This window comes from Carcharhinus amblyrhynchos, chromosome 6 (assembly GCF_965287045.1).
Source record: "Carcharhinus amblyrhynchos chromosome 6, sCarAmb.v2.hapA, whole genome shotgun sequence".
Lineage (NCBI taxonomy): Eukaryota > Metazoa > Chordata > Chondrichthyes > Carcharhiniformes > Carcharhinidae > Carcharhinus > Carcharhinus amblyrhynchos.
Genome location: NC_137329.1, coordinates 13,429,103 through 13,456,114, shown reverse-complemented (window position 1 = coordinate 13,456,114; position 27,012 = coordinate 13,429,103). Strand labels below are relative to the sequence as shown.

At 43.5% G+C, this 27,012-nt stretch overlaps 1 protein-coding gene across 10 annotated transcripts in view; it reads left to right on the top strand.

Annotated features, from left to right (window-relative positions):
- nav2a (neuron navigator 2a) overlaps positions 1-27,012 on the top strand; it is an 806,339-nt gene that overhangs the window by 698,431 nt on the left and 80,896 nt on the right. For 6 of the 10 annotated variants that reach the window (XM_080189918.1, XM_080189916.1, XM_080189912.1 and 3 more), the window contains 5 exons: positions 2,209-2,676; positions 5,268-5,333; positions 11,953-11,997; positions 22,278-22,438; positions 23,465-23,653. In XM_080189918.1, coding sequence (XP_080046044.1) covers positions 2,209-2,676; positions 5,268-5,333; positions 11,953-11,997; positions 22,278-22,438; positions 23,465-23,653 — 929 coding nt within the window. The remainder of the gene's footprint in view (positions 1-2,208; positions 2,677-5,267; positions 5,334-11,952; positions 11,998-22,277; positions 22,439-23,464; positions 23,654-27,012) is intronic. The other 4 variants (XM_080189922.1, XM_080189917.1, XM_080189914.1 and 1 more) reach the window with 3 other exon arrangements.

Here is a 27,012-nt window from a genome sequence, read left to right as displayed (position 1 = left end):
CTCTGGTAAACAACCACTGCTGGTTTATTTATTCTTCACACTTTAGCCCTCTTTAAGCACTACAGAAACACAGCTGGAATCGAAACCAACCCACATATGTTCAAACAACATTGTCTAGGTTTTGCCCTTCTAGGCACAAAAACATTAAATTAAACATACTTAAACTATACTTATTTCTAATGTTTACCAACACAAATATAAGTCCCTTACAACTACCTTTGCTTTCCTAACAAAGGATAGAAAAAGACTATGACTGGGGAAATCAGTCCCGTGTTTTGGACAGCCTGCAGCACGTGGGAATTCCTAGACACTCCTTGTAGTTTGGATGACCATTTTTGCACCAGTTTGACCAGCTGTAGAGCTGGATTTCGAAGCTTGAGCATCAGCTGGAGGAACAGGGGTGGATGCCCAGCAAGGCTGGGACGTTTGGGAAAGCACGTTTTTAGATGTGGCCATCCTGCAGCTTTAGGAAGTGCAGCCAGGGAGGGAATGGGTGACCACTAGTCAGAAGGAAGAGGACAAGCAGGTAGGCAGGAAAGCCCCAGAGTGCATCTCGCTCTGGAACCACGTTTCTGTGTTGGAAAATGGTGAGAGTGACACTTCCCGTGGCGGGTGCAACCAGAGCCAAGTTCATGGCAGTGTGGGTGGCTCAGCTGCACAAGGGGGGCTGATGTGGGATAGGGGGAGCAAGGAGGAGTTGTGGGGGAGGGGAGGTCTAAGAGTGGAGGAGCAATAGTGAGGGGTGCAGGCATGACCTTTTATAGATATCATGCCAACTCATGCATCTCATCCACAGCCCTTGAACCTCTCACCTACCATGCCAACTCAGCCAATATCCACTATGGGAAGTCCTTGGGAGCCAAGCTGGAATTAAATAACGTACAGTTTAATTGTATAGTGCAGATTTCATTAACAAAACATTCATTCATGAAAATCATTTCGCTATATCTACATTCCTTCAACTACATAAGAACAAGCATTTCATTCAAGTGCATAATCCCTCATAAAACAAGCATTGGAAATCATTGACCTACTGTGAAGAATCAGTCAAACTATGGAATGTCAGGCACCCCACTGTGATGATGGAAGATTGTGAGATCTGTCATGCAGCACTAATCCAGCAATGGTAACTCTCAGCTAGTATCAACAGATTCATTGCTTGCTATTTCAATCATTTTCTTAAACACTTTAGACACTTTTTTCAAATAATTTCAAAAGATAGTAATTCTAAATGCCTTGACAGTTACATTTGATGATTCATTTAGACACTTCTGACAGTTTCCTTTAACAGTTCAATTTGACGATTTTGACAGTTGTCTTTGAAAGTTTCATCTGGCATTTCTGATAGTTCCCAATGAGTTTTACAGTTAATGAGTGTATGTACTTTTTACACACATTCATGACTACTTTTAACGATGCTGAGGAGCGCCTGACCACCTCCAAAGATTTCCGAGAACTGTGTCCAAAGGTGTACCCTACTTCTCCAATGGATTATACACAATTCAGATCTGCTGCTACCAGGCCTAATGGCCGGAATTTTGTCACCTCACCTGTCCCAGTATTCGGGCGGGTGAGGCTTGCAGAATGGCATTCCCTGTTGGCCTTGGGTGAGATCTGACAAGCCTCGGGCGGGCAAGGCAGTAAAATTCCAGCACGTATTTCACATACCTGAGTCTCTAAAATTACACACACGCGGAGGTGGCTGCTGATGTATAGGGGCTGCCTCTGAAGCATGCATGCGTGAAATGCAACCACCAGCCCTTCTTCCCCCCGGCCCTCCCCATTATGTGTGCAACAAAACAAGTTGGATATTTAAATGATAACTTCTTTTTACATTTATAAATCATTTTAACATTTGCTCCTTACCATTATCTAGGTTAAATTACCTCGATGAAAAGACTTCCAGTTAATCTATCACCACTTCTTTAAAATAATAATGGATTGAGAGGATTAGGTATTAAGTTCTGTCTAGACGTCAGGCAAAACTAGCGTGTCTTTGAAAAAAAAGTACTTAATCATTTTAACAAAGGGCTGGTTCGGAGAATGTCAAATTCTATATTGGCACTTCTCAGCTGTACTGTTCTGTAAACTGACTTTTTTTTTTCCACACTCCGAGTCCCTCCAGGTGTTTTTCATAGAAGAAACAATCGTATATTGTTGTGGAAATTAAAGATATCACTTACAAGTTCTTTTTTGCATTTTTTTTAGACTGTTCGGGGTCAAGCCAAGCACTAAGCAAGCTCCTGTCACAACAGCTGAAAACATGAAGAACTCCACAGTCATTTCCAATCCTCATGCCACTATGAGCCAACAGAACAGCCTGGATTCTCCTCCGTCCTGCTTGGGCAGTGGAGGCAGCAGCCCACTCTATAACAAGACTACAGATATGATACAGTCTCCCCTGGCCTCCAGTCCAGCGTCAGTCCATTCCACAGCCTCAAATGGCACCCCGTGGGGTGCCAGCCTGAGCAGCTCCTCCACCATAAGTAAGGATGGCCCAGGTTATCAGTCGGTGAACAGTCTGCACACCAGCTGTGAATCCATTGACATCTCCCTCAGCAGTGGAGGTGGCCTCAGTCATCACAACTCAACCAGTGGCTTGATCCCTCCCTCCAAAGAAGATTCTCTCACACCCTTTGTGAGGACTAACAGCATTAAGACGGCAATGTCTGAGAGGTAGGAAAGCAGGATATATCATTTAGTGGCATTTTATAGATTTGCACACTCCTGTTTTTACAAGTGATCTTATTCAACGTTCTTATTAATTAGACCTTGTCATTCCTGACAACCTCGGAATCCATATAGTGTTTGCATGAATATGGAACACTTGATATATCTTCCTGATAGGTCATTTGTTTACATCTTCTGTCCATTTAGTATCCTTCTAGTGTTTTTTTTTTATCTCCCAACTTTAAAAGATTGCTGCTTTAATTCACTCATCTCTGAAGCAAAATATCACTGTAACTTTATTCAGATAGTTGTTTATATCAGCCTTCCTCGTGCTATAAAACTAGATTCTGACCCTTTCAGTAATGGTTTTCATTTAAAAAAAAAACTGATGTTTTGATAACCCTAACCCCCCCGAATAATATTTCTTATCACTGAGAAATTGAGAAGGAGCAGCTAGGTTTCGAGGTTAAATGAAATGGGCAGGTTGTAAGCCTCGAGTGCATGTGAGACAATACGAAGGTGGGAAACTTTTTGAGTGTGCTAACAGTGGGACAGCACGGCGGCAGCAAAATGGGAAAATTAATTATTGCGAGCCATTGTGTATGTTTTTCTCAATGAATTAATCCTCAGGCTGAACGGTTACCACTTGTTACTGTGCCACCCAGGAGTACTTGTATACCGAGACCGCAAAGCTGCTGCAATATAGACTCAAATTTGAATAGTTTTAAAATTTAAAAATAGACAGTGGTATCCATTAATCTTTGGCAGGTACAGCTTGATGGATTTTTGCCTGAAACACACACACTTCCGAGCCAGCCCAATGATAGAGATATTGGGGTATAAGTTTATATTGGAGATAGCATCAGGCAGCTTTTAAACCTTGTAGCCAATTCACTATTACCCGTTTTGTTCTACTGTCCTAAACTGATTTGGCACCTCGTTTTCTTTTGCTTGTCAGCTTTGAAATATCCTCCATGTTTTGTGGTGAACAATCTGGGACATTGCCTGTTCTGAAGTGCACATTTCAGTGACAAGCCATTCTTTAATTTTAGTGTATACTAGACCGACAATCATATTCTATATAACTAAATGTCTTGCATCAAGTACACTTCCACTGATGATGATGTATCTCCGAAACACACCACACCCCAAATGGATCAGTGAGTTTAAAGTTTATTTATGAATGTCACAAGTAGGTTTACATTAACACTGCAATGAAGTTACTGTGGAAATCCCCTAGTCACCGCGCTCCGGTGCCTCTTCAGGTGCACTGAGGGGGAATTTAGCACGGCCAATGCACCTAACCAGCATGACTTTCAGATAGTGGGAGGAAACCGGAGCACCCGGAGGAAACCCATGCAGACATGGGAGAATGTGCAGATTCCGCACAGGCAGTAACCCAAGCCAGGAATCGGACCAGGGCCCCAGGAGCTGTGAGGTAGCAGTGCTAATCACTGTGCTGCCTTGCCACCCTGTGAATATTGATTTTTCTAAAAAAAATTCCTCCCTTGAGTGTTATCTACTAAATTGGTTATGTTGTGGATCTTAAATATCCAATTCAATAAATTTAATTCAATAGTAAATAAATTGAGCGCCTATAAAGGTAATCAATTAAATCACTTCATTTATTTAAAGCTACCATAGTCAATCCAAAAATGTATTGTGTAATCAGCACATTTTTTTAGCAGCCATAGGGCTTTTTTAGTTGCTGTCTATTTATAAATTTTGAACCTGGGTATGAACATGCTTGAGATAATTACAAACCTGTCAATCTTAAAAATCCTGAATTAAAATGTTTCCCATGCACAGGCCTGTCCCTTCCTCTGCGCCTGAATCTAGATTTCCCTTGAACTCCCACTGTTAATTGAGCTCACCTGCCAATACTTCTAAGCATGTTGCACTTCATTTACAACCTGCGACTTCCATTTTATGTTTGTCAGACCATTGAAATCCCAGCCAACGCGCCCCTCACCCTAATGTTGCCAGGCACCAGCCCTCCACATGGTGATTGCCCCCGGTTGTCTCCCCACCACTGCCAGGGAACCAGCTCATTTCCCATCCCACATTGCCTGACTTGAGTTCTCTGGCTGTTGCCAGGCCACAGAACATCTCCCCAGTGTTGTCACCGATGTTCCTGCTTCTGCCTCTGAGCGGTGCCAAGCTGTTGGCCAACTCCTCATGTCTGCCAAGACCAACAAATCCTGTGCCACCACCCAGTTCTATGAAGTCATAGTCTGTGTGTGTGTGCCAAAACCCTTTGGATAAGTCAGAGTGATCGTTACATTTAACAGCATCCATATGACTTAAAACCTCTTTCCATCAATAACTTGCTTCTACACTTACTATATTCACCCCATGATAATCTGTCAATGGTCTGTGGATTTACTTTTCCTATTTGTTACTTCATTGGTTCGGCATTGTAGAGTTAAAATTGGAAATTTTAAATGAACCAAATGTTTAATTTTGCTGTTGGATATAGATGTACTTATTCTCAGATCTGCTAACATTGTTTTTCTTTTCTCATTTCTTTCTTTCCTAAGTGTTAATCTACCTTTTCTTCTTTGTTCTTCCCTTTACTGTTTGATTCCATCCCATAGCCCTCTCTCTTCCCCTACTGCTAGTCCCAAATTCAACAGAAATACATTACCAAGGAAACAAGACAGGTAATGCTCATGAATCAGACAATTAATTTGGTCAAAAGGGGCCCTGTCTTTCAAGGATCATCTGTGTATAGAATTAACCCCTTGCCAAAACTTGCTCTTAAATTCCTAAAATTATTCTGTTCAGCGCGAAGCTCCTAGTATCTCAATGTCTACATCCAATATTTTGGTGCAATATATCAGGCGCAATCTTGCCTGCCGTTCACGCCACGCCCCTGCTGCAGCGAAGTCGGAGAAGTTGGCAGGAATGAATCTCCATTCATTGCGGCGGGAAGGGAAAATCCCACCGGTGTGAGTGGTGGTAAGATTCTAGCCATTGTATTTCATTTGGAAAATGTTATTTCCTTCCTAGTGCGTTGGATTATAAACAAACATTAAGTTTCACAATAGCTGAAATGAAAGGACTGCAGTAACTTTTATGTAGGAATGACTCTTGTGAATAAGGTTTTCAGCAAAACTCTCAATGATTTGGTCCTATACGTATTTTAAGTAAACTTCCTCTAAGTGTCGAGCAGGTTGAAAGTATTGTACATGAGTCTACCTACTGGCTCAAATAGGCAGAAAAAGGAACACCAGTAAGGTTCCTGATTCACCAAGCAAGGCAGTGGTGAGGATTATTGTTCATTTCAGTGCTTCTGTGTTAGGAGCAAGACAAAATCAACCAATGTTTCTCCTCCCGATCATTATCCAGTGACTCCAGAGAGTTGGCATCAGACGAGACCAAGTCTGGGTTCGATTGCGAAGATGCCCAGGCAATCAAACAGATTGCTGACATTCACTGGGCTCATCATGTGAAGGCAGGCCGCTTAAGCAGTATCCAAGGGTTGCTGAACCCATGAAGATTTACGAGTTAACGCATTCAGGAGCGAAAAGTAAATGGGAGTGGGACAGGAGTGATTGGGGTGGGCGGTGTTGGTGGTGAAGAGGGTAATGGTGTTAATACTAATTGCCCTTGTTTTAAAATACAACATTTTAGAACAATCAGTATTATTTCTGCCAGTAACAAACTGAGTCCATCTAGGCATTGAAGATATTAAGAGATATGGGGATAATGCAGAGAAATGGCATTGAGTTAGAAGATCAGCTATGGGCTTGTTGAATGGAAGAGCAGGCTGAGGGGTTCCTTTTTTCATTCATCTATGACATATGGGTGTCGTTGGCTGGGCCAGCATTTATTGCCCATCCCTGAGGGCATTTAAGAGTCAACCACATTGCTGTGGATCTGGAGTCACATGTAAGCCAGGCCAGGTAAGAATGGCAGATTTTCTTCCCTAAAGGACATTAGTGAACCAGATGGGTTTTTACGACAAGGCACAATGGTTTCATGGTCATCATTCGACTTATTTTTGATTCCAGATTTTTATTGAATTCAAATTTCACCATATGCCAGGGTGGGATTCGAACCCAGGTCCCAGAGTCCAGTGACAATTCCACTACGCCACTGCCCTGCAGTACTCTCCAAGTATTAATTATTTCTTGACTATTTTAAGGTAGACGTTCTTATTAATATAGATCCAAATTACATTAAATTGGCATATTCCGCACAATGGCTCCAGTTGATCATGAGGTTAATCTCAGGTGATCCTTGATACACGGTCCAGTAGCATTCAAGGCTTTGGTGAATATCATGTCACAGTGGTATGCTGGTGAGAAAATACATGTATGTGTAAATTAGTGGTGTTAACTGCAAGGAAATGTTCAGTTTCACAGGCAAAACAGCCTTTTTTTTTATTTAGATCTGAAAATGTAAGGAAATGCAAATATTTCTCAATGTTTGTGAACAAGTTGAATGTTCAGATATAAGTTCAGAGCACTCAGGGAAAATGTTTGCAATTTTTGAATTTGGATAGAGAATCTACTTGGAAGCAAGGATTACCTTGAGGCCAAATAATTTTTTTTCCTTTTTTACGTTTATTGGAATCATTGGCATCAGTTTTTTCCCTTTTTTCTCTTCTCCCCCACACCTGACCCCAGTTTCCTGCCTTGGTTCTCTCCCGCTCCTAGTGGCGCGTTATCATGGCGGCCAAATCGGGTGTTTATTGTCTGTTTCCATGGCACGTATTACCTGTGGTAGGTTACCAGCCTGGTAACCGTCTGACACCACTGCATGTCCTCTGTTCTTCCCTTTCTCTTGGCAAAAGATATGGTCCCCATCTGTGCTATTTCTTCTTGATTATTGGTTGATAGAATAGAATCCTTACAGGGCAAGGAGGAGGTCATTCGGCCCATCAAGTCTGCACTGAGTCTCTGACAGAGCATCTCACCCAGGCCCTATCCCTGAAACCCCACTTATTTAGCCCGCTAATCCCCCTAAAGTAGACATCATGGGACACTAAGGGGCAGTTTAGCATGGGCATTCCATCTATCCCACGTATTTTTGGACTGTGGGAGAAAATCGGAGCAGCTGGAGGAACCCCACGCAGACACAGACAGTGACCCAAGCCAGGAATCGAACCCAGGTCCCTGGCACTGTGAGGCAGCAGTCCTAACCACTGTGCCTCTGAGAAATCCACGAGAGCAAATGAGTACAACTTTTCTCCTCATTCTCGCCTTTCACTTCTGACCATCGTTCTCTTCAACGGTCAAGGTGAGATTTGGAACATAGCGTGCATGCATCATAGGGCCAAAGCTGCACCCTCCATCTGAACGATTTTAAGTTCAGTCTGCCGTTCTTGATTTATTGGCCAACCAAGTTGCCCTAGTTGGCTCAAGTTTCAAAGAGAAATGGTAACCATTCATCCTAACTGTATACAGTTAACAGCTTAAAATTCCAGCATAGTACCTTTTAGCAATTCCCCTCACTCTGCCTATCCATAGGGATTTTATTTTCCATTGTTTTTAAAGGTGTATTTTAGTAAAGGTTCATTACCTTTTGAGGAGAAAGATGAACATGAAAAGCCACAGGCTGTTTTAATTCAAATGATCCCACATGCAAATAATGTGGTTTAATCGCCACGCAGGCACTAAGCTGTATGCTGATGAACAAATAGGAACATGTTTACCAGATAGTTTTCAGTTCCAATAGTGCCCCCTTCAGTTGCACTATTTTTTGACAAACTTGTGTCCCTCCCTGCCTTAGTTCATGAAGAAAGGTAGTAAAATATTAAAAACAGGCACTTTTATTAGTTACGAAAAATTGAGCCAATTATATTTAATTAAATAACAAAGGATCATCTATTTTCACAGAGGCATGTAATCTTAAGAAGGTTGACTAAGAAGCAGCATTCTTAGCACTTAGGGTTTTTGAAGTAATGTCTGAGTTATCTATTTCTTCAGTCACACTAGGTTTCCCTTGTGTGGATTGTTTTTTCCATGGCATGTCAACATTTATCTGCATCAAATCTAATGTGTTGCCCAATTCTAAAAGTGTGTATGTGTGTGTGGTGCGGTCAAATGGCTTGCTTCTGATTGTGGGATTCTCTTTCATGCTGTTTGTCATTGGTGGCTTGCTTGAGTGGCCACGACACCAGTTGATCTTTTACACTTGAACCATTTCAAGGTCCAAATGATTCAGGCATCAGACCAATAAAAATATTGGTTTCGAGTTTTGGATAAACCTATACCATCTGAACGTAACATTGCTTATAAAAAGATGCTGGTATATAAGAACATAGTTGCCTTAGAAGCCGGTGTCCCTTCACTGGATTCCCTTCATTTACAAACTTATCTCCAGTACCAAGAGTGCTTCAGGTACACATAGTTCGAATCCAAAGTGTCAATATTCCTGACATACCTAATTATGTACACAGCTGAGGTTCCCTGATTGGGCAGGCAATCTTTATTTCCTCCATCAGGGAGCTCATACTCCAAGAGGCCATTATCGTGGGCTCTGTGAGGTCATTACATTTCCTCAGTCAGTAAGATGGGATTCTTTTGGTTGATGAAATGTTGTTCAGTCCTCAGTTTGATCTTTGTACCTTTAAACAAGTATTGGACTAAGGATTCTTTGGTTCAAACATCTTGTAAGTTGTGTGCAGTAGCTGACAAGTAATGGAGATCATCATGACTACTGAAAAGAAAAACCTGTCAAGCCTAATCAGTAAACTGATGAGTTTTTTGTTATTCCTTCATGGGATGTTGGCGTCACTGGCTGGCCAGCATTTATTGCCCATCCCTAGTTGGCCTTGAATTGAGTTGCTTGCTGGGCCATTTTAGAGGACAGTTGAGGGTCAACCACACTGATATGGCTCTGGAGTCACAAATAGGCCAGATCAGGTAAGATTTTCTTCCCTAAAGAACATTAGTGAACCAGATGGCTTTTTCCGACAATCAACAATGGTTTGATGATCATTAGTAGATTCTTAATTCCAGACTTTTTTTTTATTGAATTCAGATTCCACCAGTTGCCTTGACGGGATTTGAACCCAGGTCCCCAGAATACCAGCTGAGCCTCTTGATTAATAATCTAGCAATAATACCACTAGGCCATTGCCTAGTTCGGCTTCAATTAAATAAACCTTGAGATCTCATTGAGACGTATAAGATGATGAATGGGATGGATAGGATAGAGGTGGAGAGACTCTTCCCACTCAGAAAGGATAATAGGACTAGGGGACGCAGCCTCAAGATAAAGGGGGGGCGGTTTAGAACGGAACGGAGGAACTTCTTCACTCAAAGGGTGGTGAATCTCTGGAATTCTCTGCCCGTTGAAGTGGTGGAGGCTACCTCGCTAAATATTTTTAAGACACGGGTTGATGGGTTTTTGATAAGAGAGGGGATTAAGGGTTATGGGGAGAGGGCGGGAATGTGGAACTGAGCCACGACAGATCAGCCATGATCTTATTGAATGGCGGGGCAGGCTTGAAGGGCTAGATGGCCTACTCCTGCTCCTATTTCTTATGTTCTTATGTTCTTATGACACTCAAAGATCTAGGCACTCTTGAATCAAAACTTTACTTTTCAAATATTGTGTTAAAAATATTTCCTGCTTTTGAAGTGCTGGAAGTTTATTTTGAATAGCATCTTGCTTATTATCTTCAAAGGGTGGGATTTTTACAGCCTCGCTCGTCCCAAAATCATAAAATCCTGCCCGAGGTCAATGGACCTTCCCATTACCTGCCCCTCGCCTGCATTGGTTCCCATTGCAGGTGGACAGGTAACATTCTGGCCAAAATGTCGCTTGGATTAAATAAATGTACACTGAATGGAAATCATATTTTTACTGCTATGTGATTAAGAAGTATCATTGATTGCAAAGCACCATTTGTGAGTTGCACATCGCAAAGGCAGTGACTTATAACTAGGGTTGTCAACTGTGATCAGATGTCTTTCTGGTGGTTTCATCACATGTTTGCCCCATGCTCCAGACATTGGGAGGCCATCCTTGTGATGTATTGCCTTCCTCCAACAACCAGACAGCTAAAGGCTCATTATCCAGTTGGATGTCAGCTGAACATCCTTCCTTTCCCTCCATTTTCTGTGTTTTTCCATCCGGTAAAGAGAAAGTTCCAAAGAAAATTCCAAAAAAAAACAATACTTTTGAACATCCTGATGATTTTTCTCCAGGTTTGCAGAAGGCAGTGTCCTGGAAATGTTTTATTTTTAAATTCCTGGAGATTCCAGGCCAATTCCAACCCTACTTGGAACTGCCAACAAACCCACTGATTGATAATTGAACAGAAACATGCGCCTGTTACAGTTTCTGATGGAAATGATAGAAGATAGTTCTAAAAACAAAATACTGCCAATACCAGAAATCTGAACTAAGAGACAGAAAATGCTGGAAATAATCTGCAGATCTGGCGCCATCCCTAGAGAGAGAGAAAAACAGAGTTTAAAATTTCAGGTTGTGACCTTTCGTCAGACTTGCTGGGTGTTTCCAGCATTTTCTGAAGATAATGCTCTGGTATGTTCTCCAGGTGCGGCATGGTGGCACAGTGGTTAGGACTGCTGCCTCACAGAGCCAGGGACCCAGATTCAGTTCCAGCCTGGGTCACTGTCTGTGTGGAGTTTTCGGATTTTCCCCGTGTTTGTGTGGGTTACCTCTGGGTGCTCCGGTTTCGTCCCACAGTTCAAAGATGTGCAGGTTGGATTGATTGGCCGTGCTAAATTGCCCCTCAGTGTCGGGGGGTTAGCAGGGTAAATGCGTGGGGTTATGGGAATAGGGCCTGAGTGGGATTGTGGTCAGTTCAGACTCGACAGGCCGAATGGCCTCCTTCCGTACCGTAGGGATTCTGTGATGTCACGTTGCAAACAAGGAAAATATTTCTTAACGATAAACACGGAGAAGCAGAAAATGCTGGAAAAACTCCACAGTTCTGACAGCATCGGTGGAGAGAGAATAGAGCCAATGTTTCGAGCCAGGATAGCCTTTAGTCAGAGCTGCAAGATTTCTCTGGACTTTCAATTTGTGCAATCAAGGGTCAGTTTAGAATCTTTGCAATCTAGTTGTGTAACACAGTTTGATATAACTTTTTTTTATTGCCATTAACTTCATATCCTGATACGTATTTAAGAAAATGCCATTTTATTATTGAATCTGATTGGTGAGGAAGGCAATATTTGGTGTCTGTTGTCACCAAACAGTTTACGTTGCCCTCTTCGTGGTTTATTTTTTGTAAACCTTGCAATCTGTTAATTTCCTGCTGGAATTGTTCTTAGCTTTCTTCTCACTTTCCTACAGTGATCCGCAACTTGATAGGAATACCTTGCCTAAGAAGGGATTCAGGTATTGGTACTTCCCTCATGAATCATTGCTTTTTGTGGCACTGGCAATTGGCGCTTTGTGTGTGTGTGTGTGTGTGTGTGTGTGTGTGTGTGTGTGTGTGTGTGTGTGTGTGTGTGTGTGTGTGTGTGTGTGTGTGTGTGGCGTTGGTGGAATATTTCCATTTCTGCAAGCGTCTTGATGGCTTTGTTTTATCATTTCGCTTTTTTTTTGTGCAATCACGCAGCCTGGATTTTTGGAATAATTTCAAAGCTGCTTAAGGCTTTTGCTCGACACTGTTTGTTTCGTGAGCATGAATCACAAGTGCTTTTACAAACATGGCTGATGGCTGCAGGTCACCTGTCTTGAGTCTTGATTGTGTGTGTATGGCCTTCTTTCCCCGCACTTAATTATTAGTTGCCAAAATTTTCTGCTGGTCCCGTGGAGGCGAAAGGTCAAACTCTTTTCGAGTGAAAAGGTAAAACAATTTGAGCTTCATGTTCATAGAAGAATTGATACATCTTATTTTGGGACTGAGGTGCACTTTGGATTACATTGTTTTTACATAAGGGCAGAACTTTCCACTCTTAGGCTATGAGCATGATTAGGGGTCATTTTTCAGTCATTGCTGTGCTCCTGCTGTCCATGTACCCACCCAGGAGATCTTTAAGAGACCGTGTCATAAGAACATAAGAACATAAGAAATAGGAGCAGGAGTAGGCCATCTGGCCCTTCGAGCCTGCCCCGCCATTCAATAAGATCATGGCTGATCTGTCGTGGCCTCAGTTCCACTTTCCCGCCCTCTCCCCATAACCCTTAATCCCCTCTCTTATCAAAAACCCATCAACCCGCTTCTTAAAAATATTTAGCGAGGCAGCCTCCACCACTTCAACGGGCAGAGAATTCCAGAGATTCACCACCCTTTGAGTGAAGAAGTTCCTCCTCAACTCCGTTCTGAACCGCCCCCCCTTTATCTTGAGGCTGTGCCCCCCAGTCCTACTGTCTTTTTTGAGCGGGAAGAGTCTTTCCACCTCTATCCTATCCATCCCATTCATCATCTTATACGTCTCAATGAGATCTCCCCTCATTCTTCTAAACTCTAACGAGTACAAGCCCAGTTTATTCAGCCTCTCCTCATAGCTCAACCCCCTCAACTCCGGTATCAGCCTAGTAAACCTCCTCTGCACTCCCTCCAAGGCCAAAATATCCTTGCGCAGGATTGTTGTTCAGTTGTGGACAGGTTCCCAAGGCTGCAGGCCCAACCTTAGGCCCTGTTGCCTTGGAAGGATGTCAGCCACGCCAGAGGTGCACACTGCCAAAGCCCTAAACTTCTGAAGTGCTATTGGTGGAGGTTTTTCCTTGGGGCTCTGTATTGCTAAACTTAAGCTAAATATAGAGACTCATGAAACTCAGTGTACTGATTTTAAGGTGTGACTTTATTAACCAAACCATCAAATGGGAGAACAACATAAAGTAGACAGGCACTCGGGGTAGAGAATGCAGGCAGCCCAATATCATTCTAAAATACAATGCCTCTGCAAGAGCAATTATACATTTTCAAAATCATATTTCCCACCTTTCTGGTGGGCATTATCCAATAATCATTAATACAAATCAGTCATAGGGCGACTTGGTAGCACAGTGGTTAGCACTACTGCTTCACAGGTCCAGGGACCTGGGTTCGATTCCCGGCTCGGGTCACTGTCTGTGTGGAGTTTGCACATTCTCCTCGTGTCTGCGTGGGTTTCCTCCGGGTGCTCTGGTTTCCTCCGGGTTAGGTTGATTGGCCATGCTAAAATTGCCCCTTAGTGTCCTGAGGTGCTTAGGTTAGAAGGATTAGTGGGTAAAATATGTAGGGATATGGGGGTAGGGCCTGGGTGAGATTGTGGTCGGTGCAGACTCAATGGGCCGGAGGGCCTCATTGTGCACTGTAGGGTTCCATGGTTCAGTCAATAATCATCACTGTCATTAACTCCAGTCAATAACAATATACATCCTGACCTCGTGGAATCTCATTTGTCATTAATTACGGACATTTTCTGTTTCCCCCAGCAACACAACACTGGGCAGTGAGATGGGAGAATGAGTCCCATCGACTCAACCCACGTGACACTCGTCCGATCCTGAGAAAACCCTTACGTCTGCCTTACACCTGTGCTATCAGCTTGGAGCTGTATAGTTCTATTCATCAAACCGGCATTGGAAGCCATCTTGTTCATGACAAAATAGTCGCATTCAGTAAAACCATTATCCGATGGAATGCAAGCCCCGTCTGCTCTCTCACCCCATCAAACCCTGCTGTATCTTGCCAGTGACTGAAGTTTTCACAGAATGTATTCTGAAAGCAAACCTCATCCATTTTATGAATTCAAAATACATGTTTTAAATGAACGGTAATGGTAATTCAGTTTGAGCTGCCTTCTATAATGACAGCTCTCGTCAACACTCTCTATAGTCTAAGATCATTCACTCTTAAGTCAGTATTGTGTTCGTGTTCTTAAACCATGATTGCGTTTTATAAGCCTAATTGAGCCACCCTACATCAGGTGCTCTCTGTGGAAGTATTGAGTGGAATAAAATTAAACCTTCCACAAGATGGCAAACAGCAGCAGCCGTGGCCCCGCTGATGGCTGCAATTTGGGTACAATAGGCCGTCTCCCCTGTCCTCCTAAGCCAGCCACTTGGAAGCCACCTCTAGGCCTTGGACACCTGTTGGCCACCTGTTGGCCTTGGACCCTCAGTTGGGGGATGGGGGCAGGGAATTATGGGAAACAGCACAGGGGGAGCTACAGAAGAGGCTGCCAGGAAGGTCCCAGTGGCGTCCCTAATCAGTCCACAAATGGCAACTACTTAAGCAGATTGGCTACCCACCACTGCCAGGAAGATTGCCCCTTAATGTTTGCAGGAACTATTTAGCACGGCCAATCCACCTAACCTGCACATCTTTGGAGTGTGGGAGGAAACCGGAGCACCTGGAGGAAATCCACGCAGACATGGGGAGAGCGCGCAAACGCCACACAGACAGTGACTTGAGGCCGGAATTGAACCCGGGCTCCTGGAGCTGTGAGGCAGCAATGCAAATCACAATCATTTTGAAGAGATCACAGATTTAGACTGTCAACATTGCGGTTGGGACCAATGGGATACTTGAGATCCACTCAAGGTGAAAGGAAATTATATTGACCACAGACGGCTGGAGGATGATGTAAATCCATGCCTGCATGGTGTGGGGTGGGGGGAGGGTACCCATCATTTGTAGATGGGGGGAGGATGGAGGATGCCCCTCTTTGTAAAATGTTGGTGGTACTTCCCTGGTGAAAGGTGCGTGGCAGCAGCATTTCATTTTTTGTGGGAGGGGGAACTGTGTCCAAGGGCAGAGATCAGGGAGCCAGCGGGAAACACTCCTGCACTTAGCCTCAAAGTGGGAGAATCAGCCCATAGAATCTTACAGCACTGAAAGAAACCATGAGGCCCACCATTCCCGTGCTAGCTCTTTAAAAGAGATATTCAATTTGGCCTCACCCGCGCGCCCCCCCCCCCGCCAAACTTTCTCTGTCTAACCCTTCAAATGAGTTCTCCAAGTGCTTGAGAAATATTGTGCACAATTCAGTTTGACTCGGACAGCTGTATTTCGAGTCCCAATATGCCTGTCCCTCCCCATAAGGGTTGCTATCTGCTGCGTTGTGTTGGGGGGGTGGGGGGGAAGGGGTGTCGATTAGCTAGTTGGCCGGACGGCTGGCTCATGATGCAGAATGATGCCAACGGCGTGGGTTCAATCCCCATAACCGGCCAAAAGTTATTTTTCTCGACCTTGCCCCGCACCCAGGATGTGGTGGTCCTCAGTTTAAATCAGCACTAGTCAGCTCTCTGCCTCAAAGGAGACTATGGCTACTTTACCTTACCTACTTGTTCAATCTGAGTGCCTCTTTGAGTCTGGGCAGTGAGTTTGTTCATTGGAAGTCAGGCACAATTCTGGCCTTAGTAGAGGATCCAAATAATGGGGTTTAATTAGGAAGCCCGACAGTGAACAAGAGAATCCCTAGAATGCAGAAAGAGGGCATTCAGTCTGTGGAGTCTGCACAGACTCTCCAAAAAAGCATCTTACCCAGGCCTAGAGATTCCTCCGCCCTGCTACCCCCACTTCCCTGATGTACCCCTCCAAATACACCCAGACTTTCTTGGGGAGGTTGTGGTAGTGGCAGATGGTGTGACAGACCTTTTCAGCTTCCTTACCCAGAGGCATGGAAATTAATTGCAGTATTGTGACTGTTTTTTGCCCCTGGTTTGTTTCTGCGTCGTGTGAAGCATTCATTTGCCCACTGCTCCAACGTTCATACGTCTTTGATGTTTCTAGTATTTGGGTGACAGTCGGCCTTAGACTTACATAAAGCTGCACAATGAATTGTCAGACATGACACAGGTGAGAGAACACGAAACTGATGCGTGTCAGTTACGTGAGGCAGAAACCCTGACCGCGATACTGACAGTGAGGGAGAGGGAGTGAGGTCTCACCGCCCCCATATGCCCTGCCAAATCTTAATGCTTGACCTAACATTTTTGGACTCTTGATTCACAACCGGAGCTAACCAGATGGGGTGACTGGCTGGCTGTTGGACAAGTAGATTTGCAATGTCAGGCACCCCAGGTGCAAAGCACCTGGAGGGTTTTGGGGATTGGTTGGGGGATGGGGGGGTGCGGCTGCTAGTGGGTAGGGCAGAGAAGTTGTGAAATGAGGAGTTAGTGCAGGCTGCAGCAGGTTGTGGGTTGGGATGTCCTTGAGGCACCAACCCCTCCTTGAAAGATTGAGAGTCTGGGTAGACTTGGAGGAGTACAGCAGCAGGGAAGTGTGGGTGGTGGGGTGGGGGAACCGCTAGGCCTGAGTATGATGCTTTTGTAGTGAGTCTATTCGGCCTCCACAGGCCAAATGGCTTCCTCCTGCACTCTAGGGATTCTATGCTTCACTAAAGGGCCTAATCCCATTGCGGCCGGTGGAGCAGAGGGGAGGGGGACCCACGTGATGCGGGAGGCCCAGTAGCTTTAGCTAGTATTGGGTAAAGAGGGGAGTTCTTTTGTGAATCCTCTGGACCGATCAGACACATGCTGCTCCCTCAAGGTAATGCACCACTTTAACAACTCCTGCATTGAAACCTCCCCTGCCCCCCAGCCTTTTAAACTTAGCTTCCTGTTCCTGCAGCTGTTGTGGTGGGATTGCCTGTAGTCCCAGTAGTGGCCACAAGTCCTAGCTGGCGCTGCTGAGACTACTGAGCTTCTGGATAGCTGATTGGATAGGACTAAGGCTAGACCTCCCGAGGTGTAAGTCTTGCCTTAAAGCAATATTAAAATTCTCTCCTTCAATCTTTTTAGCTGGGGGGCTTTGGGGACCGTGGTACCTCTTAAATTCCAGTTCCATGTGGAATGAGTTTGTTGATGCTGTGATTCTTGTCAAATTGTATATTTATTTGTTCATCTTAAAATATGGGGTCACTAAAAAATGCTCTTTATTTGTTAGAGGGTTGTGCTTAATTATAAATGCAGAGTTGTGGCAATACTGTACTCCAAAGGGCAACTTGATCTAATTTATTTTCAGGCCAAGGGCTAAGTTTCATGTCCTTGCCCCTGTCAACACTGGCATTTTTGAAGACAGGGCATTACTTGAACTGAAGCGTGTGGCCAACCTTCCAGCCCACTTCCAAGCTGTTCCCCCCATATCTCTGAGGATCGGTAAGGTGGAAGGCTACCCACCTGAGGCCTGGTAAGGCCCTTAGTTGGACAGCTAACTGCCACTTTCCACCCCCAGCACAACCTTCCTTCCTGTGGAGGAAGGCAAAGAACCTGGCAGCTTTGACTGCAAGGGTTGCTGTCGTGCTGGAAATGGGAGCTACCTCCTGTTGTGGGTGCTCAGTATACCCATTGGACATTCCCCCCCCCTACTTTTGCTTTCTCCCTGGCTTGTCTAGTATGACCACCACCTCACCCCATTCCCCCACTTCACTGGAGTCTAACGTCCCTACCTGCACAAAAGCTAGGATTACCTTAAGTCCAGTATGTGTCTCTTTGTGGGTATTGTTTGTCGTCCCAGCGGTGGTCACTAATGTCTTCTGACACTGGCAATAACGCTCTATATGGGGGCAGAGGTCCCACTTTCAACTAATTAAGGCACTCCTGCTCAACATAATATCACTGCGAGGCAGCCCGATTTCTGGTCACCAAGGTGCCGACTGATTTTTAGGCCAACTTTCTAACAATAATTAAAATCCTGATGAATGAGACTCCAAACTTGTAAAGCTTCATTTTTAGTGTCTGAGAGATTATTTGATAATAATTAAGACATATCATACCAATAAATGGGTACACTATCTTGTCCTGGCTAGTTGATACGTATTTATTTCAGGAAAGCACAGAATCCCCACATCATTCAGTATATTTCAAAGGTGAGTTTCTCCCCCGCAGCATACTAGCAGAGTTGGGCATCTTGGACAAGTCGATTGAAACACTTAAATGTGCATGCGTGGTGGCAGGAAGTTGATGTCCCATTTAAACATTAATTAGTGGTTCCTACTCTGGGCCCCATGGTTATTTTTACCGAGCGATCTGGCCCTTTGTATTCTACAGAGTATTTGAGGATGCATATTATTGTGAAGGGACAATAGAATAAGAAACTGCTTTTGCAGCTTAAGCTGCAACATGAAACAGCTTTGAAGTGCAGCATGTGGACGATCTCTCCATCACTTGAAATGAATGGTAAAGGCTGATGAATCCATTCATTTTAATGCAACGTAAGTTGTTAAACTCTGTATCTTATGCATGGGAGATACTGGATCACACCATTGTGCTTTCTAATTCTGGTGACTGTTTTCATTTCTGTATGCATGCTGCATGATTCAAAACCTGGAATATTTTTTGCATCCACTCAACGATTATTTTGTCCTATTCTCAACAGTTTGTCAATGCTTTGCAACAACAATGTGCATTTATTTAGCATCTTTAGCACTGAATGTTTGCAGGTATTTCATAGGAGCATTATCCAACATCATTTGACATCAAGTCACATCTGGTAATATCAGGACCAAGTGACCAATGGGTTTGCTGAAGAGTTAAGGTTTTATGGAGCATCTTGAAAGAGATGGAAAGATTTAAGGAGTAAAACCCAGAGAGTGAGGGCTTTGGCAACTGATAGAGCAATTTGGATTGCAATTGTGCAAGAGGCTGGTGTACGTGAGTTGCAGAATGTATACAGCTTCTGTGCCTTTCTTGCAGTGAACTGTGCAGAAATATCTACATTTCAAATAAAATGTATAATATTCCTTCCTTCCTTCTCCCCTCTCACCCACCCACTCCCTGACATCGGCAAACTTAGCTTGATACCTTAGAATTATAGGATCCCTGCAGTGCAGAAGGAGGCCGTTCAGCCCATCAAGTCTGCACCGACCACAATCCCTCTCGGGAGCTATTCCCATAACCCCACATATTTAGCTTGTTAATCCCCCTGACACTAGGGCATGGCCAACCAACTTAACCCGCACATCTTTTGCACTGTGGGAGTAAATTGAAGCACCTGGACAAAACCCATGCAGACACAGGGAGAATGTGCAAACTCTGCACAGTGTCCAAGGCCAGAATTGAACCCGGGCCCCTGGTGCTGTGAGGCAGCAGTGCTAGCCACCGTGCCGCCCTCTCCTTATCTAACCTGAGATGGAAAGTATCTCGGGAAGTAGAAAATTGTTTCTCTGCTTAACTTGTGCAAGTGTGAAATAGCCTAGCCTCTCTTCAGTAGCACCTCTATCAAATCCAGGCATGATTGTTGGGAGGTGTTATGGCCCTCATGCCCTACCTTGCTGCAGTACCCATATTAGTGCATTAACCCTCACTGAACAAGCCCTTTTAGATTTCATTGAAACATCTACTCCCAGAAACGAAGCATTTTTGGTATTTCCCTTAAATCTGCTCTTGTGTATGAGCAAAGAATCAGAAGTAGGTTATTTAGCTCTTTGAAATTGCTCTCACGTTCAGATATACACTAATCGATCTGTGAGCAACTCCATGCCCGATTCACAATTCGACCCAAAGTCTTCCCGACCTCTGAAATGACCATACAAAAAGTACGGCTGGATTGAGAAGGCACAGTAAATTCAAATTTCCAGCAGACAAAAATCAAGTATTTGCAAAAAAAAAAAATTTGCATTCCCAAACCCATTCCCGCATCTGTGTGGTCATGAAAATTCAATCCTTCAGTAGCAATTTCACCGATTTCCATTTCAAGCACAATTGTACATTCTGTGTTAGAAATGTGTAGACTGTTATAGGACATATTATAGAACGCAAGGTATTTATGCTCTGATTGCTGGAAAAGGTCTTTGAGAACTAGGATTAAGAGACAGTCAGCTCTGAATCTATATCTATAGACAACTGTCAAATAAATTTAATTGGTCAGACAGGGTGAACAAATTAAATTGCTCATTACAGAGTTCGATTATTATCAAATTTATTGAATTAGTTATTCCTGAACAGTGATTGAGAGCTGTATTTTTGGGCGCTATCCGAGATGTTTTGATTGCGCTTCATCATTGCATTGTTAGTCTTGATGAACTGTTTGATTTATAGCAGCGAGCCAAAGAGATGGCCCATTCGGCCCATTGTGCCAGTGCAAGCTCTTTGCTAAAGGAATCAAAAGCTAATTCCACTGCCTTGCCCCTTCTTCATTTCCTTGCACCTACCTCTGTTTGATTCGGAAATAAATTCTAAGTTGGTGCCAATGAAGCAAAGATGCATTGTGCCATGTGGCACATTGCCATTGTTCTGAGGACTGAGACATATCAGAGTCATAGAGGTTTACAGCATGGAAACAGGCTCTTCTGCCCAACTTGTCCATGCCGCTTTTTTTAATTCCCGAAGGGAGCCCCAGTTGCCTGCGTTAGGTCCATATCCCGCTATATCTATCTTATGCATGTAACTGTCTAATACTTTCTAAAAGACAAAATTGTACCCGCCTCTACTACTATCTCTGGCAGCTTGTTCCAGACATTCACCACCGTCTGTGTGGAAAAAAAAATGCCCCTTCAGATCCCATTGTATCGCTACCCTCTCACCTTAAACTTATGCCCTCTAGTTTTAGACTCCCCTACCTTTGGGAAAAGATATTGACTAAAATGCCGCCCATCATTTTATAGACCTGTAAGATCACTCTTTAGCCTCCTACACTCCAGAGAAAAAAGTCCCAGTCTATCCAGCCTCTCCTTATAACCCAAACCGTCAAGTTCCAGCAGTATGCTAGTGAAACCTTTCTGCACTCTTTCTAGCTTAATATCCTTTCTATAATAGTGTGACCAGAACTGTACACAGTATTCCAAGTGTGGCCTTACTAATGTCTTGTACAACTTCAACAAGACGTCCCAACTCCTGTATTCAATGTCCTGACCAATAAAACCAAGCATGCCGAATGCCTTCTGGAATTTATTCTATTATGAAAATGAGCCAGAATTTCCTGGAGCTGTGCTTTTGGCCATGAACAGGATTTTCTGGCCACGTTCACCCTGAAACCAGAAAATCCTGCCAGAGTCAATGAACCTTTCCACAGTTCGCCCCTCACCCGCTCCGATTCCCATGGTGGGCGGAATGGGAAAATTTGTCCCCACAAGTTTTTTGCTATTTGTGTACCCTGATTCTCTGTCACCAACTAATGAGAATTCATTAAGACATGTTACAATGATGATTTGGAAATGACCCAGTCAATGACCAATGTACTAATTCCATAACACACAAGGGTACACAGCTAAGACAATGCAACGATCTCTGACTGGTTTGCCACAATTTATTAGATGTGATTGTTTAATCAAAATTAAATGTTAAACCAGAGGTAATTAAAGAGAGATGGGTGATAAAGAAGGAAGCATTTGGGATTAAGGCCGGAATTTTACTGGCACGCCCTCCCCAGTTTCGGGAGCTGGCGAGGTTTGGAGAACAAAGTCATTCTCCATTGACCTCAGGTGGGATCGTATGAACCTTGGGCACGTGTGCCAGTAAAATTCCACCCCAAGTTTTTTGTCCCCTTCTGATGATAAATGGAACAGTACTACAAAATATTTATCTTGGGGGTGAACAAAATCTGCAGGTTATTTGTAATAAACTTTGCTGCATCTAATTACGTTCACATATACTAAAATTCCGGTATCTATTGTATTCACCCCATTTGCTGGATTAGTTTGTCCTTAAAAATGGGAACTGGAATGAAAAAACCTACAGCAATATAGCAGTCCATGTCTTAGTCTGAGTGCACGATCTTACGAAAATTATTGATGTTTCCACAGGTACACTCCTTCATCTCAACTGCGAAGTAATGATGAGACCAAAGAGTGGTTGCGTTCACACTCTGCAGTTGGACTACAGGAGAATATCAACAATTCGCCATTTTCCCCAGGATCTAGCATCACGTCACCCTCTGGAACGAGGTTTAACTTCTCCCAGTTAGGTGAGGGCTCCAACCTAAAGAGTGACATGCCCATTTGCCTTTAATGTAAAGTCGTACCTCTACACATTGGCAAGCGAAGTGAATTGTGGAATTACCAATAACAGACATGTCTGCGAAGTTAGCACCTGAAAGGTTCATCCTATTGTGTGGAACTAACTTGTGAAGTATCTTTCTCCTCCCTAACCACCTCCCTTAGCCACATTATCTCCTGAAGCAGTTGACTTGCTGCACTTCAACAAGGTAACAGGTGCTGGAACAGATAGGTTGCTAGAGCTTCGAGTGTAAAATTGCTTTTGTGCAGAGGACTCTTTCCTTGAGAACGTTTCCTCCTGGGCACAAACCAGTGGAATTGTATAATCAGCTTCAACTGTTGTAACTACATAATCTTCAAAGGATTCAGAAGTAAGATTTGAGAGCAATATGCTGAAGAAGAGAAACCTATTCTGCTGAATATTAGATACAGAGTTGCTATTATGCATCAAGATGATAGAGTGTGCTTACAATAAAAGTTCTACGATGGAAAAATATCTTGAACTAATTACTGTTCACAAATGATCATCCATTTGTTTGAGAAGGGATTTAAAAATAATCTATTCAGTGTTAGATTGGGATTAGTTCTTTGTTGGAATGCATATGACTTGATTTATAATTGTCACATACATTGGTATGAGAAGTGGACAGTATTATTTCATGAGTGCTATACAGATAAAGCATGCCGTTCATAGAGTACAATGGGCAGAAGGAAAGGAAAGGGTGCAGAAGATAAGCTGGCATTCTCTGGCCTCCCAGTGGTATGTTTCCTGCCAGTGGGAGGTGGCATGCTGTTTGCTAGCAGTGGGAATTCCCGTTGATGTCATCTCATGCCGACGGGAAACCCACGGGCAGGGCGCACTGCTGGCGGGACCGGAGAACCCCGCAGGTGCGAATGGCAGGAGAATTCCAGCCATAGTGTTACAGCCATAGCTAGGGTGTAGAGAAGTCTTGCATTCTTGTTTGTGTATCACAAATAGACTTTCTTTTCAACAGCGAGCCCAACCACAGCTGCCCAGATGAGTCTCTCAAATCCCAGCATGCTACGTTGTCACAGCGTGTCCAATCAGGATGGGTCGTACGATCCATACAGTGATTCCAGATTCCGGAACAGTTCCATGTCTTTGGATGAGAAGCACAGGACAATGAGTCGCTCCGGATCATTCCGGGATGGATTTGAGGAAGGTTAGTCATGACTGCATTGAATTCTCCATATGGTACTAAACATTAGCTACAAGAAAGAGCTTAAAATTAATCTAACAGATGCAAAAATTTGTTTCATGCTTTGATGAAATATATAATTCAGAAGAAACCCCTTTACCCAAAAAAAAATTGAGGGGACGAGATAGAGTACATAGGATAAAAGTCTTGTTGGAGAATTCTAGGACCAGGGGACATAGATTCAAGATAAGTGGCTGTAGGTGTAGAGAGAACATAAGGAAGAGCTTTTTTACGCAAAGGGTGGTGAGTGTCTGGAATTCGCTGCCAGAGTTGGTAGTGGAGGCAGAAACTTTAAACTCTTAATCTGCATCATAAGTGCTGTAAACTACAAGGCTACAGACTGGGTGCAGGAAGGTGGGATTAGAAAAGACACCTGAGTGTCCTCGGGCTGGCATGGACAAGGTGGGCCAAGTGGCTGCTTTCCGTGCTGTAACATTTCTATGGTTTCTAATGTTAAGAATATGAGACTTGCTACCATTGAGAGTGGTTGAAGCAAAGGCAGTGTGTTTAAGGGGAACCTAGACAGCGAATGGACGAGATAGTTGTGATGATAGCTTTAAATGAGAAAAGATAGGAGGCGGCTCAAGTGGAGCATAAATGCCAGGATGGACTGGTTGGGCTGAGTGGCTTGTTTCTGTGCTGTATATCCTAAAGGAATTAAGGATTATGGGGATAAGGTGGAAAAGTAGAGTTGAGGATTATCAGATCAGTCATGATCTCATTAAATAGAGGGGCAGACTCCTTGGGCATAATGGCCTAATTCTGCTTTTATGCCTTGTGGTCTTGCACAAGCTCTAATCTAGAGGTGTAGTCAATATAAAGTACGCCCACACCTACAATAATAAATTGTGTGAGGAAAAACACTCCTCAATTGATGGAAATGCTTAATTTTGAATCATGATTTGCAGTCAAGAACTGGGAAGCCGCTGTAATGAATTTTGTGGTTTTAAATAGTCAAACTCTTAACAGTATCGCTGCACGCACTTAGAATGGTGGTGGAGCTAGTTTTGGGGATGGTTGGTGATTGGGGTACCGATACTGCAGCTCTTTGCCTGGTGCAATACGGACACATAATGTTCCTATCGAAATACAGCACAAGCTCCTTATCTGAAAGACAGCAAGCCTATGTGGCTTTCCAGGGACTTTTGATTTGGAAACTGTTATGCATTGTAAAACTGTTTCTTTATGTTGACACCGAACTTTATTAATAAAGTCAGGAGCTGTTTTTGCAACATTTTCACAACTATTAACACTGCGTTAGCTAAAGCCATTGAATGGGTTGTTAACCTTGATATCAAATTATAACTCCTTCCTCAGCCATTTTAAGTAGGAAGTGCCATTCCGGATGAAGTAACTCATAGCTCTATTTCTTCTGCTTCCTAAAACTAAAAATGGTTTGCTAAACTTTCTCTCCTGAAGACCATTTGCCTCTTACATTGAGACTGGGACTTATTTGCTTTGCTTATGTGTCATGACATATTGGTTACTGTAAACTAACCCTGGTGTTTACCCTGTTGTGGTGATACGATCTTACACAACAGATGAATGTTGCTCAAGTAAGAAATGGCATAATCTGCCAGAGAGGTGGGAGTTTTACTGACTTTATATTATCTTCAAACCTTGATAGTACAGCCAAATTTGTTATGTTCTGAAGAAAACCTGGGTTGAGCATGTGTGAGAAACCGCTGCCATGATTTTACAGATTGATAAAAGGCATTGAATGTTGTCTCATGACTCTCGTGACATCTCAGATTGTTTTTCATTAGCCAACTCTTGCCTGTGTCATCAGCAAAGTTTGCTTTCCCTCTGTAGGAGCAAACTAGATAAACAGACCATAGCACATCAAACATTTATTTAATTTTATAGAATCATTTAATCTTTACAATGCAGAAGGAGGCCATTCAGCCCATGAAGTTTGCACCGACAACAGTCCCACCCGGGCCCTATCTCCGTAATCCCATGTATTTACTAGGATAGTCCCCGTAATGTGGAGATGCTGGTGTTGGACTGGGATAAGCACAGTAAGAAGTCTCTCAACACCAGGTTAAAGTCCAACAGGTTTATTTGATTGCACAAGCTTTCGGTGTGTCACTCCTTCAGGTGAGAACGAGTGACACTCGTGCACTGACACAATCCCTCCCCCCAGCCCTATCCCCGTAACCCTACATATTTACTCTAGCTGGTCCCCTGACACTAAAGGGCAATTTAATATAGCCAGTCCTCCAAACTTGCACATCTTCGGACTGTGAGAGTAAACCAGAGCACCCAGAGGAAACCCATGCAGACACGGGGAGAATGTGCAGACTCTGTGCAGTGACCCGAGCTGGGAATCGATTCCCTGTCCCTGGCATTGTGAGGCAGCAGTGCTAACCACTGTGCTACCATGCTGCCCCTATCTCTGTACTCAACTATTGCCTGTTTTGAGACATGCATGTAGTAGAAAGAAAAACTCTTGTCTTCTCAGTCAGTTGCTCACCTTAGTGACCAATCTTGTAGACAGCAGATTACCACACTGTGGTCAGTTAATGCAAGCAGAAGAAGAACTAGATCTTTATTGTATGAGAAGTTAAAATTCCCACCCCAGCCAGCAAACAAGAGAAATCCTATCTGTTTTCGCCTAATCACTGTCTACCTTAATTCCAAACATCCCGAGAATAAATTTATTTTAAGTAAATCATAAGTTAGAGTATGAGCTGAAGAATCTCTGTAGTGGTTGTGTCTCCAGAGGCATTCATGCCCTGTTGTGCCTATACTGGGATCAATTAATACAACACAGACCAGGAATTCAACCTGGGAATTTCGTAGCTGCCATGGTTCACCGATTCTCTGATTAAACACACTGAGACATCTAAGCAGAGCTTTTGATCAGGATTTTCATTTAAGAATTGAGAAGAGTTTCGGCAGGGGACTAAATCGCTAAATACGGACATACTACGGAAGCTTACAGAAGCTAAGTTAGCGACACTTGCCAGAGAAGTCAAAAGATGTGCAGGTTAGGTTGATTGGCCATGCTAAATTACCCCAAAGTGTTCCAAGATTAGGAGGATTAGTGGGGTAAATACGTGGGGTTTTGGGGATAAGCCCTGATAAGATGATGGGCTGAATGGCATCCTTCTGTACTGTAGGTATTCTAACATTTCAAAGGATAAGGGGTATTAGTGGATATCAGCATCGCAGGCACTTCTCAATAAAATTTGGTGCCTGCTTCATTGGGGCTGGAGAACAATATCATTGCAGCATTTCGGCAGGATGACCTTGCTGCTTGAAGATTGTTTTTTCTCTCAAAAGCCTAACTTTGATTTGCTGTTTTTCTAGAAGCAATA